This window comes from Erinaceus europaeus, chromosome 1 (genome assembly GCF_950295315.1).
Source record: "Erinaceus europaeus chromosome 1, mEriEur2.1, whole genome shotgun sequence".
NCBI lineage: Eukaryota > Metazoa > Chordata > Mammalia > Eulipotyphla > Erinaceidae > Erinaceus > Erinaceus europaeus.
This window is the reverse complement of record NC_080162.1, coordinates 71,296,430-71,309,986: the sequence shown is the minus strand read 5'-3', so window position 1 is coordinate 71,309,986 and position 13,557 is coordinate 71,296,430. Positions and strand designations below refer to the sequence as shown.

Genomic DNA, 13,557 nt, shown 5'->3' with positions numbered 1-13,557 from the left:
TTGTTGTTGTTATTGATGTTATTGCTATTGGATAGGACAGAGAGAAATGGAGACAGGAGGGGAAGACAAAGCGGGGAAAGATAGAGACCTGCAGACCTGCCTCACCGCCTGTGAAGCGACTCCCCTGCAGGTGGGGAGCTGGGGGCTCTTGCGCTTTGCGCCACATGCGCTTATCCCGCTGTACTGCCACCCGACCCTTAAAATTTTTATTTTATTTATTGGATAGAGACAGCCAGAAATTGAGAGGGAAGGGAAGGCTAGAGAGGGTGAGAAACAGAGAGACACCTATAGTACTGCTTCACCACTTGTGAAGCTCTCCCCCTGCAGGTGGGGACTAGGGGCTCGAACCTGGGTTCTTGTGCATTGTAACGTGCACTCAACCAGGGGTGCCAGCACTTGGTCCCCAAAATCTTATAATTTTTAAAACTAATGTTAAACCACAAATAATTAAAGTTACAGAAGAAGAAAAAGTAAGAGGAGGATGAGGCCTCAGTGGCTTAGAAGCATAGAATCTCGAGATTGTGGAGAGCAACTTATGAAGTGTGTATTCTGTGTCTGTCTGTCTAGCTGGCGCAGCTTTTAGCTGGAAATGGGTGGAACTCTCCTCATCTATTTGCTCCCAGGGTCAGTTACTATGGAAGATGAGATCCAATATGGTATCCACCAGCTGCTCTGACCAAGGTCGTGAGGCAAGACAATATATAGCACCTGCCATTGACTTCCATGGAATTTATATCCTATAGTTTCTGTCTCTTCTCCACTCCTTGGAAAGTTTTGTACTTTAGGAATCAATTTCTGACTATTGCTGACTGCTATGTGGTGCACTGTCTTTTCTGAGCATCTCTCTATTCTCTGCCTAAATGCTATGGCTTTGTCTTTTGCTGTCGAGACTGTTCAAACAGGTTCAGAATGGTTTCTATAAAAATTGTTCCCTACTTTGAATTAGCTTTCTGTGTTCATGGGAGGAGATAAACACAGGTTCCCTCTGCTGGGTCATTTTGCTTCTCTCTCTCTCTTTTTCTCCCTCTCCCTTCTCCCCCTCCCCCCCCATTCTCTCGCTCTTTCTAACATGTGGGTTTAACACTGTTCAGGTAAATTTTTTAATGGAGTAGGCTTAACTTCATTTAATAAATCAATTAATTGTATAACTCTAATTCAAATCCACTCTTGATCATAGGTTGTATAATTCACACAATTCAAAGTTCATCCCTATGCACACAGAACAAAACAGACCCATTGCTAATGTTTATGGGATAATCCTTATGTCACCACAGTACATTACTTTCTGGAGGGAATTCAGAAGTAAACTACAAATTTCTCAATAGTATCTTACAAAATGAGCAAATCAGTAATTTTGACATCTTATATGATTAACAATGGGGAACTGATTAAGATAATTATGTACATCCCCACACATATGATTACATAATAAAATATATTACCATTGAAGTATAGGAATATATCTATCAACTTATGTGCTTATATGGCATCCTTAGAAAAAGGACATACAGTATATGTATACCACAGCTTAAAAAAGTATGCAAATAAAAGACCAAAAAAGAAACTGATAATTACATCAAGTTAATGAGATTAACTTAATTATACTCATTTTTTTCTATTGCCATATTACTCCCAAAGTAAAAAAGTTCACCTGCTAGAACTGAAAATGAGTCATTAACTGAGGTAAGATGGCTCAGTGACATGGAAAAGTATGTGTGAGGATACTCCAACCGCTTTACAAGACACCCCCCCACACACATATCCTGTAATTGTTTCTGGGAGATGCTATTTCAAGTCCCTGTCTTAGAAGGCCAATTTCTCAGTTCACAAAGAAAAGTGGTGAGGAGACTGGGTGATGGCACATCTGGTTGAGCGCACATGTTGCAATACTCAAGGACTCGGGTTCAAGCCTCCAGTCCCCACCTGCAGGGGTAAAGCTTCAATGTTGCAAGTTTCTCTCTCTCTCTCCCCCTCCTCGTTCCCTCTCAATTTCAGGCTGTCTCTATCCAATAAATACACAAAGATAGTAAAATAAAAACAATTTAAAAAATAAAAATAAGTGGTGAGAGGCTGTCAGTCCAAAGAGGTTTCTGAGGACACAGCAATAATCAAACAACAACTGAGTACTTAGTATATGTAAGATGGACTGAGGTTTTCAAAAGGCTAACATGTGTCTCTTTCTGGTGGGAAGGAGAAGTCATGGTGCACTTAACCACATCATATCCTGTAGTTCAGAGGTATCTACCTATGTTCCATGTAGCAGCTGCTGGGCTCCACACATACTGTGACAGCACCAATAGTGAAGGAGGACTTGACATTTGAGTCTGGATGTGTCTGCAGGGCCTGGACAACATCAATAACATCTGTGTAGCTGGAGGGAAAAAAGGAGTGATTACTGATTGGGGTTATAGAATGAGCAAGGAAAGAAATGCTGAACAACTGAATAAGGAACGGTGAGAAGACTGGGAGATGGTACAGTGGATATTGAACTCACAAGTATGAGGTCCTAAGCTTGATCCCTGGCACTGCATATGTCAGAGTAATGCTATGATTCTCTCCTCTCCTTTCTCTCATTAATAAATACATATAAAATAATATTTTTTTACCAGAGCACCACTCAGTTTTGTTTCCTGATAATAGTGCTAGAGAATGAACTTGGATCCTCTCACATGCAAGTCCTGTGCAAAAAGCACCATCTTTCTTGGCTCTTGGTTATTTTAATAAAAAAGAAATTCCTAGAGTGAGGCAGAGGCACACCTGGTTGAGCACATATATTATAAGGTCCTGGGTTACAGACCTTGGTCCCTGCCTTCAGGGAGGAAGCTTCACAAGTGGTAAAGAAATGGCTGTGGATGTCTCTTTCCCTCTCTCTATCCCCACCCTCCTTCCTTCTTAACTTCTCTGTCTCTATCAAATAAATAAAAACAAAACAAACAAGAAAACAACAACAACAAAAACCCCCAGAAATTCACTTAGGTCGATGGGAGAAATACAGAGCACTGAGGTCAGGTTTTCAGAATATTCAATCAATCCTCACTAGTTTTAATGGAAAAAGGGTAAAGTGAAAAAAAGGCCTCAGGTTCTGTGTGTGAAGCCAACAAATTTAAGGTTTCTGGGTTCTGTAGTAGAAGCCAGTTGCCATTTACTCTGTTTGCTAAGGGGATGCCAGCTGTATCCTTCCTCTTTCCCCAGCCCTTGCCCTATATCATCCTGGGCCTGACTTCCAGACAGAGGAGGTAATCTTCACCATAGAAAGAAGCTCTCGTTTCAGTCGTCAGAAGTGATACCAGATCACTCTGCCTGAACTGTCCCAGCTTGTTGATGAAGGAAAGGAATTGGCTCTTTATGTTTGCCTCTTTCTCAGCAGCATTCTCTTTCTTAAGAGGCAATGGTGGGGGGTCGGGCGGTGGTGCAGTGGGTTAAGCGCATGTGGCACAAAGCGCAAGGACCGGCGTAAGGATCCCGGTTCGACCCCCCAGCTCCCCACCTGCAGGAGAGTCGCTTCACAGGCGGTGAAGCAGGTCTGCAGGTGTCTATCTTTCTCTCCACCTTTCTGTCTTCCCCTCCTCTCTCCATTTCTCTCTGTCCTATCCAGCAACGAACAACATCAACAATGACAATAATAATAATCACAACGAGGCTACAACAACAAGGGCAACAAAAGCGGGGAAAAAATGTCCTCCAGGAGCGGTGTGATTCATGGTGCAGGCACCGAGCCCAGCAATAACCCTGGAGAAAAAAAAAAAAAAAAAAAAAGGCAATGGTAGGGGTTGGGTGGTAGCCCAGTGGGTTAAGTGCACATGGCGCAAAGCACAGGGACCGTCTTAAGGATCCCGGTTCGAGACCCCGGCTCCCCACCTGCAGGGGAGTCGCTTCACAGGAGGTGAGGCAGGTCTGCAGGTGTCTCTTTTTCTCTCCCTGAAGTGTCTCTCTTTATCTTCCCCCTGTCTTCCTCTCCTCTCTCCATTTCTCTCTGTCCTGTCCAACAGCGAATGACATCAACAATAACAATAATAACCAAAACAAGGCTACAGCAACAAGGGCAACAAAAGGGGGGAAAAAATGGCCTCCAGGAGCAGTAGATTCATAGTGCAGGCACTGAGCCCTACAAATAACCCTAGAGGCAAATAAATAAATATAGTAAAAAAAAAAAAAAGACAAAAACTGGGGGGCCAGGCAGTGCTGCACTGGTTAAGCACTCACATTAAAGTATGCAAGGACCCAGGTTCAAGCCCCTGCTCCCCACCTGCAGGGGGAAAGCTTCACAAGTGGTGAAGCAGGTCTGCAGGAATCTTTGTCTCTTTCCCTCTTTATCTTCCCTTCCTCTCTCAATTTCTCTCTGTCCTATCCAAAAATAAAAATAAATAAAATGGCCTCCAGTAGCAGTGGATTCGTAGTGCAGGCACGGAGCTCCAGCGATAACCCTGGAGGCAAATAAATAGATAAATAAATTAAAATAATAAAAATATAAAAAGTTTATTTTGGTGGCTGGGCTGTGGAGCACCCATTTGAGAGTACACATTAGCAAATAGAAAGACTCAGATTCAAGCCCCCATCCCACCTGCAGGGGAAAAGCTTTATGAGCCATGAAGCAATGCTACAGGTGTCTCTCTCTCTCTCCTTTCCTACCCCCTTCCCTCTCAATTTCTCTGTCTCTATCCAATAAGTACACATATTTGCATATTTTGTATTACTTACCTTTCGTTGGGGGAGATCCTTTATTATTATTTAAAATATGGGGAGTCGGGCTGTAGCGCAGCGGGCTAAGCGCAGGTGGTGCAAAGCACAAGGACCGGCATAAGGATCCCGGTTGGAACCCCGGCTCCCCACCTGCAGGGGAGTCGCTTCACAGGCGGTGAAGCAGGTCTGCAGGTGTCTATCTTTCTCTCCTCCTCTCTGTCTTCCCCTCCCTCTCTCCATTTCTCTCTGTCCTATCCAACAACGACAACAATAATAACTACAACAATAAAACAACAAGGGCAACAAAAGGGAATAAATAAATAAAATAAATATAAAAAAAATAAAATTAAAATACTTATGTATTTATTTTCCCTTTTTTATTGTTGTAGTAGTTATTATTGTTGTTGTTATTGATGTCGTCATTGTTAGATAGGACAGAGAGAAATGGAGAAAGGAGGGGAAGACAGAAAGGGGGAGAGAAAGACAGATACCTGCAGACCTGCTTCACCGTCTGTGACGTGACTTCCCTGCAGGTGGGGAGCCGGGGGCTCGAACCGGGATCCTTATTCTGGTCCTTGCACTTTGCACCACATACGCTTAACCCGCTGCACTACGACCTGACCCCCGAAATCCTTTATTTTAAATGTAAACAATTTAAAGCGTTTTTTTTTTTTTTATTTTTATTTTTTACCAGAGCAGTGTTCAGCTCTGGTTTAGCTCTGGTTTATAGTGGTGTAGGTGACTGAACCTAGAACTTTGGAGCCTCAGGTGTAAGAGTCTTTTTTTGGCAATATACCAAAGTATAAACAAATGTAGCCACTCAGATGGGGTAGATAGCATAATTGTTATGCAAAGAGACTCTCATGCCTGAGGTTCCAAAGTCCCAGGTTCAACCCCCCTACACTACCATAAGCCAGAGCTGAGTAGTGCTCTGGTTAAAACAAACAAACAAACAAAAATAAAATGTGGCCACTTAGATTCCTCAAAATCAATTAAAAGATACAAATTTCTTCAGTTTTATTTATATGTATGTTCTGTGCAGTTTTGTTAGCTATGCAGTTTCCAGTGTCCACCACCACCGTCAAGATGCTGAGCAGGATTCCTCACACTGCTCTTTAAAACTACACCCTAGGGAGTTGGGGGATATAGCAACAGGTTAAGCACATGGAGCACGAAGGGCGAGGGTCAGCATAAGACTCCTGGTTTGAGCCCCCTGCTCCTTACCTGTAGGGGAATCACTTCACAGGCAGTGAAGCAGGTCTGCAGGTTTTTTTCTCCCCCTCTGTCTTCCCCTCCTCTCTCCATTTCTCTCTGTCCTATCTAACAACGACATCAATAACAACAACAATAACTACAACAATAATAAAAAAACAAGGACAACAAAAGGGAAAAATAAATTAAAAAAAGAAATATTATTAAAAAACAAACAAAAAACCACACCCAAGTCTCTCCTACTCCTATTCCTATCCCTAGCTCCTAGCTAGCCAGCTCCTAATTTGTCATCTATTTCAAAAATTACACAATTTTAAAATATACTAATTCAATTACTAAAATAGCCATTAATCTTTCTACTTGATATCAAAACTCAGCACCACTGTTCCCACTGCTGGAGTAAATAAAATGAGGCCTGGCCACTCTAGGGGCAAAGAAAACTAGAGGTTTCTCCCCAAAGAACCTGGTAATGTAGATAAAAATACCATTCAAAGACTAGCATTCTCAACTTGAGAAGCCTCTGGAGTCTCCATTTAACAACTTCAGTGCTGGCCTCAGAAGGTCCCACTACCCAAGAAGATGGAAATGACATATGAGGCTGCCATGTGCTTCCTCCTGCACCTTAGAGAAACAGACAGACACAGTAGACAAATGTGTCTTAATGAGAACAGCAGTAGCCAGCTGATACTCTGACTTGAGTCCCTAAAAAATCTATTTAAAGGGAGTAGGGCGGTAGCGCAGCAGGTTAGGTGCAGGTGGTGCGAAGCGCAAGGACCAGTGTGAGGATCCTGGTTCGAGCCCCAGGTCCCCACCAGGGGAGTCACTTCACAGGTTGTGAAGCAGGTCTGCAGGTGTCTATCTTTCTCTCCCCCTCTGTCTTCCCTTCCTCTCTCCATTTCTCTCTGTTCCGTCCAACAATGACGACATCAATAACAACAACAATAAAAGAACAAAAGGTCAACAAAAGGGAATAATAAATATTTTTTAAAAAATCTATTTAAGTGGTCCGGGAGGTGGCGCAGTAGATAAAGCATTAGATTCTCAAGCATGTGGTCCTGAGTTTGATCCCTGGCAGCATATGTACCAGAGTGATGTCTGGTTCTTTCTCTCTCTTCCTACCTTTATAATAAAGAAATAAATAATCTTTGAAAAAAAAACTATTTGAGGTTCTTAGTATCCTGGGGAGGCAACTGGGCAACAGCTGCGTCGAAGGACACAAGAGTGGGTTGGCCATTTTCAGTGTCACTATAGTACAGAGCAGCCAGGCAAGGTGACATTTTTGCTAACCAGTGTAATTAAAGACAAGGAGTCACCACCAGTGCTTTCTGAAGTGGTGGGAGACAGAAATGATTTCAGGTCCAGACCTCCACTGAGTATCAACTCTGGCAGGAGGTAGAAGGGGAGGGAACAGGGCCAATCTATTCCTCTGACCATCAGAAGTTGTGGAAAGATAGAAGAAAAAAAGTGTATTCAAGTGTAGATTTTTTTTGTGTGTGTGTGGCGTTCATGATCTCAGCCTACAAACAAGAAAAAAAGGGTCAATAGTGAAGTCCAGGGCAGGTGAGAGAACCAGGTCTGAAGAAAAGGAAAGATGGCCTGGAAGAGTAAGCACTCCCACAATCCTACCTCAAGACCACTGGCTGGCTTCAATGCTCTTGTCACCCAGGAAACCTAACAGAGCTTTGAATCCTGGCCTATCTTTACTGGAAACAATTAGCCTATTGTAAGTACTAATTATTGCAATTTAAAAAAAAAAAGGTAGCGTTGCACAAAAGCACTTTGTGAGAATGCCAGAAGTTTCTTTACGACTGAGCATAAAGACACCAGTGAGGAGAACTGCCAATGATTCCAGACTTAGCATGTTCTCCTCAAGTACTGATGGGCCTGCATGGGTCAAAGGAATAAGTCAAAGGAAGTTCATTGCGTCCAGGGCCCCGAGAGCACTGGTACGCCACTTCCTATACCAAGCCTGTCCTACAAGGAGCTCCTTGCTCAGTTGGACTAAACAGATAAGTTCAGGAAATACTTTTTCATGTCCCATGAAATACTCATGCATTAGTCTATAGAATGTGGAGGTATTCTCTGCATCTCCACAGGAGGATTAAACAGATGAAGGTCCCTTGCTTAGATGTTGGCTTAAGGACCACTACTATTGTTACAAAAATTATCAAAGAGCTTTGTCTGGAGAACCTTTGTTCTAATTTATCCACCTTTAGAAGATAATGTGGTACTGAAATCAAACTTTAAAAACTTGGATGCATTTGGTTTTTGTACAATGTAATCTTTCTCCACCTATCACACCAAATCTCCCAGAGACAAGGCTTTTATTCTCCTTAGGTACTGACTTTGACCTAACCTCATCTGGGACTAGTCTATGAAATTACTGACAGGATTTTGCATCCAGTTATCTCTATGTTCAAGAACACATTCTCTACTGTTATTGAAATGAATTTCTACTTCATACAGATGCTTTTGCAACAGTGATTAAAATTTTGCGTCTACAAAACGTGTGTGCAAACTACCCCAACCATTCTAGGCTACAGAATGACATTAAGAATCCTTGGTAGGGAGTTAGGTGGTAGCATAGTGGGTTAAGCACACATGGCGGAAAGGGCAAGGAACGGTGTAAGGATCCTCGTTCGAGCCCCCTGCTCCCCACCTGCAGAGGAGTCACTTCACCGGTGGTGAAGCAGGTCTGCAGGTGTCTATCTTTCTCTCCCCCCTCTGTCGATTTCTCTCTGTCCTATCCAACAACGATGACATCATTAACAACAATAATAATTACAACACAATAAAAACAATAAGAGCAATAAAAGGGAATAAATAAGTAAATATTAAAAAAAAAAAGAATCCTCGGTCATCTAAGGCCTCTCTATGTAGTGCAGACACTGCTTATGCCCATGTGGAATTTGTTTGGTGCTCTAAGTTAGTCACACATGAAGTAATAAAAATGGCGAGGTCATTGCCCCATTCTTCTGTCCCCAAGATCTACAGTACTCACCCTTGTAATACCACCAGCAGTCTGGTCTTCTTACGGATATAGGCTGACTGGCGGGCAGAGAGGTTCTTCTGGGCCTCCAAAGCACTGGAAAGGTATCTCTGGAAGTGGGCAGCATGAAAACACTCAGAGCTGTCCATGATTTGGCGGTACACCATCCACCTGGAAATGGCGAGAGTTTAGAAAGATTCCTGATCAAGCAGTCACTTTCTGAAGAACCATTCAATAATATGTCACCAGTCCTGTGCAGACAAAGTTATGTATGCATGTTATATATATGTATGTATGACCAGAGCAACACTCAGCTCTGTCTCGTGGTGGTATAGGGGAATGAACCTGGGACTTTGGAGCCTCAGCTGTGGAAGTCTTTTTTGTATAACCGTTATGCTATCTCTCCCACCCTAGGTAACTCTTGCTAAGACTCATAAGTTTTTATACTAAAAACAGAAAGAACTAAGAAAAGAATTAGAAGTGGGAAGCATAAGAATTAGGTATACTGATAAAATAAAAACAATGGAAATGAGAGGACTGGTTAGTTATTTAGTTCTTAATAAAGAAGATCCCCAGTATCTCCCTAAATTTTGCCTTCCCACCTGGACAGTCTCCCAACCTTCTAGGTGATTTCAGTATTCTCAGTTTCCCCGTCATTTCCTGCAGGATGCCCTTGAGATATACTGACTAGATAGTAAATGCCCAGGTTAGTCAGCAAGCACTGTTGAGTCATTTGCCAACCAGGTGGAAGTGATGAATGATTTCCCCATTTTCACCTGAGCCGACATGTCCCAGCTGCACCTAAACTTATGCAGTTCTCTGTGATCAGAGAAGTACAACTACTGATACATTTACCAGCTCCCAACTTCTGCAAGTCACTGTGATCTTGTATCACTCTGCTGAAGACGGCACTCCTAGGTCTTTGCCTGTCTGTAGTGTTCTTCTCCAGATATCTGAAGGTTCATTCCTTTCTTTTATTTTCTTTCTTTCTTTCTTTCTTTTTTTTTTTTTTTTCATTTTTGCCTTCAGGGTTATCGCTGGGGCTTGGTGCCTGCACTATGAATCCACTGCTCCTAGAGACCATGTTTTTTCTCATTTTTTTCCATTTTGTTGTTGTTGTCATTATTGTTATTTTTGTTGCTGTTATTGCTGTTGTTGTCATTATTGTTATTTTTGCTGTTGTTATTGCTGTTGTTGTTGGACAGGACAGAGAGAAGAAGAGAAAGATATCTGCAGACCTGCTTCACTGCTTGTGAAGCAAACCCCCTGCAGGTAGGGAGCCGGGGTCCTTGTGCCAGTCCTTGCACTTTGCCCCATGTGCGCTTAACCTGTTGCACTACCAGCTGGCCTTCCAATCCTTTATTTTTTTTATGTTCAAATGTCAACTTCTTAGTGAGCTTTTCCCTGAGTTCCCAATTTAAAATTAGAACCCTTCTCCTAGCCCAGCAGTCTCTATATCCTTCTCTGATTTATTTTCTCCATAGCATTCTTCACCAGCTATTATCTTCCCTATCTGGTTAAACTGCCTGATTTCTTGAAGTAGAATGTAAACTTCATAAGGGTAGAGATTTTCTGAATTGCTTCTCCTTCTCCTCCTGTTATCTCTGGGATTTCATAGTTGTAGGTTGATATTTTCAGATAGAAAGAGCAAGACAGAGAGGCAGAGAGACAGAGGGAAAGAAACCACAGCACTGACACTTCCTTCATTTCACTGGGGGTTAGATTCAAACCTGGGTCACTGCATTATCCATTGAGATACTGTACCAGCAGGGCAGAGAGTCTGTTTTTTTTTCACTGGTATATTCTCCCACACTTACAAAAGTGTCTGGCATACAGAAAGCACTTAGCACCAATGTGTCTACGGAATGCATGAATGGATCACTACTGTGCTGGTACCAGTTACACAAAAGGTCAGTACAAGTCAAAGGTTTCCCAGTGCCAGTGCAAGTCCAAGCATAAATTCCTTCCCCCCAAAGCAAGGGCAATAGTTATACTAACCTGCCATATTCTTTATGCAGTGTGACCAGAAAAGCACAGAGTGCACTAGCATGACAGCCTGGTAGGCCAGTTACGATGCTGATAATTACCTACACAAAAGAAAAACCATGTGGGTTTGTGATTCAACAGGGAGACAGCACTATATAGGAGTTTAAATAACCTGACTTTGGAGCCAGGTTCTGTGGCTCAAACCTAAGCACCACTGTTTGCTAGTTATGTGACCTTGGGCTAACAAAAGAAACCTACTTTTCAGGGTGGGTGTGATGATTAACTCAGTTAATATATGCAAAGGACTTAGAGCAGTACCTGGCACACAGAAAATACCACATGAAATACAATGTTTCTATTATAATTTCTTTTTTTCTTTCTTTTTTTTTTTTTTTGCTTCCAAGGTTATTGCTGGGGCTTGGTGCCAGCACTATGAATCCACTGCTCCTGGAGGCTATTTTCCCATTTTGTAGCCCTTGTTGTGGCTGTTACTGTTGTTCTAGCTGTTGCTGTTGTTGGATAGGACAGAGAGAAATAGAGAGAGGGGAAGACAGAGAGGAGAGAAAGACAGACACTTGCAGACCTGCTTCACCAGCCTGCGAAGTGACCCCCAGCAGGTAGGGAGCTGGGGGCTTGAACCAAGATCCTTATGCTGGTCCTTGTGCTTTGTGCCACGTGCACGTAACATGTTGTGCTACTGCCCAGCCTCCTTATAATTTCTTATAAAACAGGTTGTGATTAGATTGGATAAAACACAATGGAAAATACTGAACAGAAAGGCATTCTGGGACAAAGTACTATGGTAAACTCGGTAAAGGAGAACAGTGACTGGGGAGAATACAGATCCAAGAAGGATGACAGAGGACCTAGTGGGGGTTGTGGGAAATGTTATGCATGTACAAACTATTGTATTTACTGTCAAATGTAAAACATTAATTCCCCAATAAAGAAATTGAAAAAAAGGAGAACAGTGGCACTAGGACTGTTTCTGTTTAGCCAAGTTGCATGGCCCAAACTAAGAAAGCACAGTAGGTGTAGGAAGCATTTGAGTCTTGATGGGAAAACAGCAGCCAGGCCAACATGTCCTAATCTCAGTACCTGGCCTCATAACAGGTAGTCCCTCCGCAGGTAGATACTCCAAAGAAACTCAAAGAAATACACTAAAAAATGAGTAAAACAAGGAGGGAAAGACTCAATTGTTGAAGGGCATTGAAGACATAAAATGGCATTGACCTCTATAAGTATGTATTAAGTTAATTAACTAATTAATTTCATTGCCATCAGGGTTATTACTATGGCTCGGTACTGATACTAGGAATCCACTGCTCCTGGCAGCCATTTTTTCCTCCCCTCTTTTAATTTTTATTAGACAGGACAGAGAAATTGAGAGAGGATGGAGAGATAGAGAGAGGGAGGGGAAGACAGAGACCTCCAGACCTGCTTCACTGCTTGTGAAATGAACCCTCTGTAGGTGGGAGGCGAGGGCTCAAATCCGATTCTTCCGCACAGTGATATGTGCACTTAAATAGGTGCAGCACCACCTGGCCCCAGTATGTATTTTATTTTACATTGTATAAGATTTACTGGGATAAGTCTGGTCACAGATAACTTAAGCTAAGATTAGCTTTGTCCCCACCTCTGCACCTAAAATTAGCTTGGTGACATCATTTGAGTTAGTCACATCACATCAAAATAGGTGATCCTTCTTTTATGGGAACCAGAACTCCTCTGGCCAGGCTCTTATCTCTCTTTCTGTCTCTGTAGGCTGAATTTCATGTAACTGAATTTTGGTTTATCCTCTTCCCATCCAAATTCCCCTATCTGGGTTCCTATTTCTCAATATCTCAGTCTCTCCAATCAATAACACACATGTTTAAAGTTACCTATTTTTTAAAAATTAAAATAGTCTGTTTTGGGGGTAATCTTAGTTTACAAGTCTATAAGTGTTTCATTAGTACAGTTTTTTTTTTTTTTTTACCTCTTCACTTAATTTTTTTGTATAATAGCACATCTTAAAAAAAAAGGCAAATGGGCATTTTCAGGGTTTTTAAAAACGTATGTAGGGAAAAATATCCCCTCTTTTTTTAAATTCCCACCAGGGTTGCTGGGGCTAGGGCACTATGAATCCACTGCTCCTGGTGGCAATTCCCCCCATTTTTTTCCTTCCCTTTTTATATTTATTTGATAGGACAAAGAGAAATTGGGTGGAGAAAAGAACTGCAGATCTGCTTCACCACTTGTCAAGTGTCCTCCTGCAGATGGGGAGCAGGTCCTTGCATATGGTAATGTGAGCTCAACTGGGTGTGCCACCGCCAAGCCCTGGAAAAAAATGTTTCTAACTGCCTATTTTCTTTTACAGTTGTCTTGTAGATATGTATGAAATAAATGGCCTATTTGAAAATATTATGATTTACTGCTCCAAAGAAGTGTAAGGAGGGATCAAGAGGAGGGGAACATGAGGCAGGAGTGGATTAAAATCCACCCTTGGGAAGGTAATGTTTATAAAGTATCACTTTACCAGGGTGATGCCAGCTAGGCCTGACTAACAAGGTCCTTCTCTTATTAAGATCAGCGTGTCACCCATTGCCAGGTAAGTCCCTGTCACAACCAGAAAGAGCTGATGGCATGAGAACACAGAGCAAGAGTTTGAAAGACCTGGAGAAAGGGAGAGCATGGCAAGATGTCAGAGT

General features: G+C 42.3%; 1 protein-coding gene across 3 annotated transcripts in view; it reads right to left on the bottom strand.

Moving 5' to 3' along the window:
• The window catches only part of DNAAF9 (dynein axonemal assembly factor 9), a 135,490-nt gene that overhangs the window by 37,233 nt on the left and 84,700 nt on the right, over window positions 1–13,557 (bottom strand). For all 3 annotated transcript variants that reach the window (XM_007539539.3, XM_016195397.2, XM_060187199.1), the window contains 3 exons: window positions 10,880–10,968; window positions 8,894–9,052; window positions 2,246–2,371 (listed from right to left, as the gene is read on the bottom strand). In XM_007539539.3, the coding sequence (XP_007539601.1) occupies window positions 2,246–2,371; window positions 8,894–9,052; window positions 10,880–10,968 (374 nt within the window). The remainder of the gene's footprint in view (window positions 1–2,245; window positions 2,372–8,893; window positions 9,053–10,879; window positions 10,969–13,557) is intronic.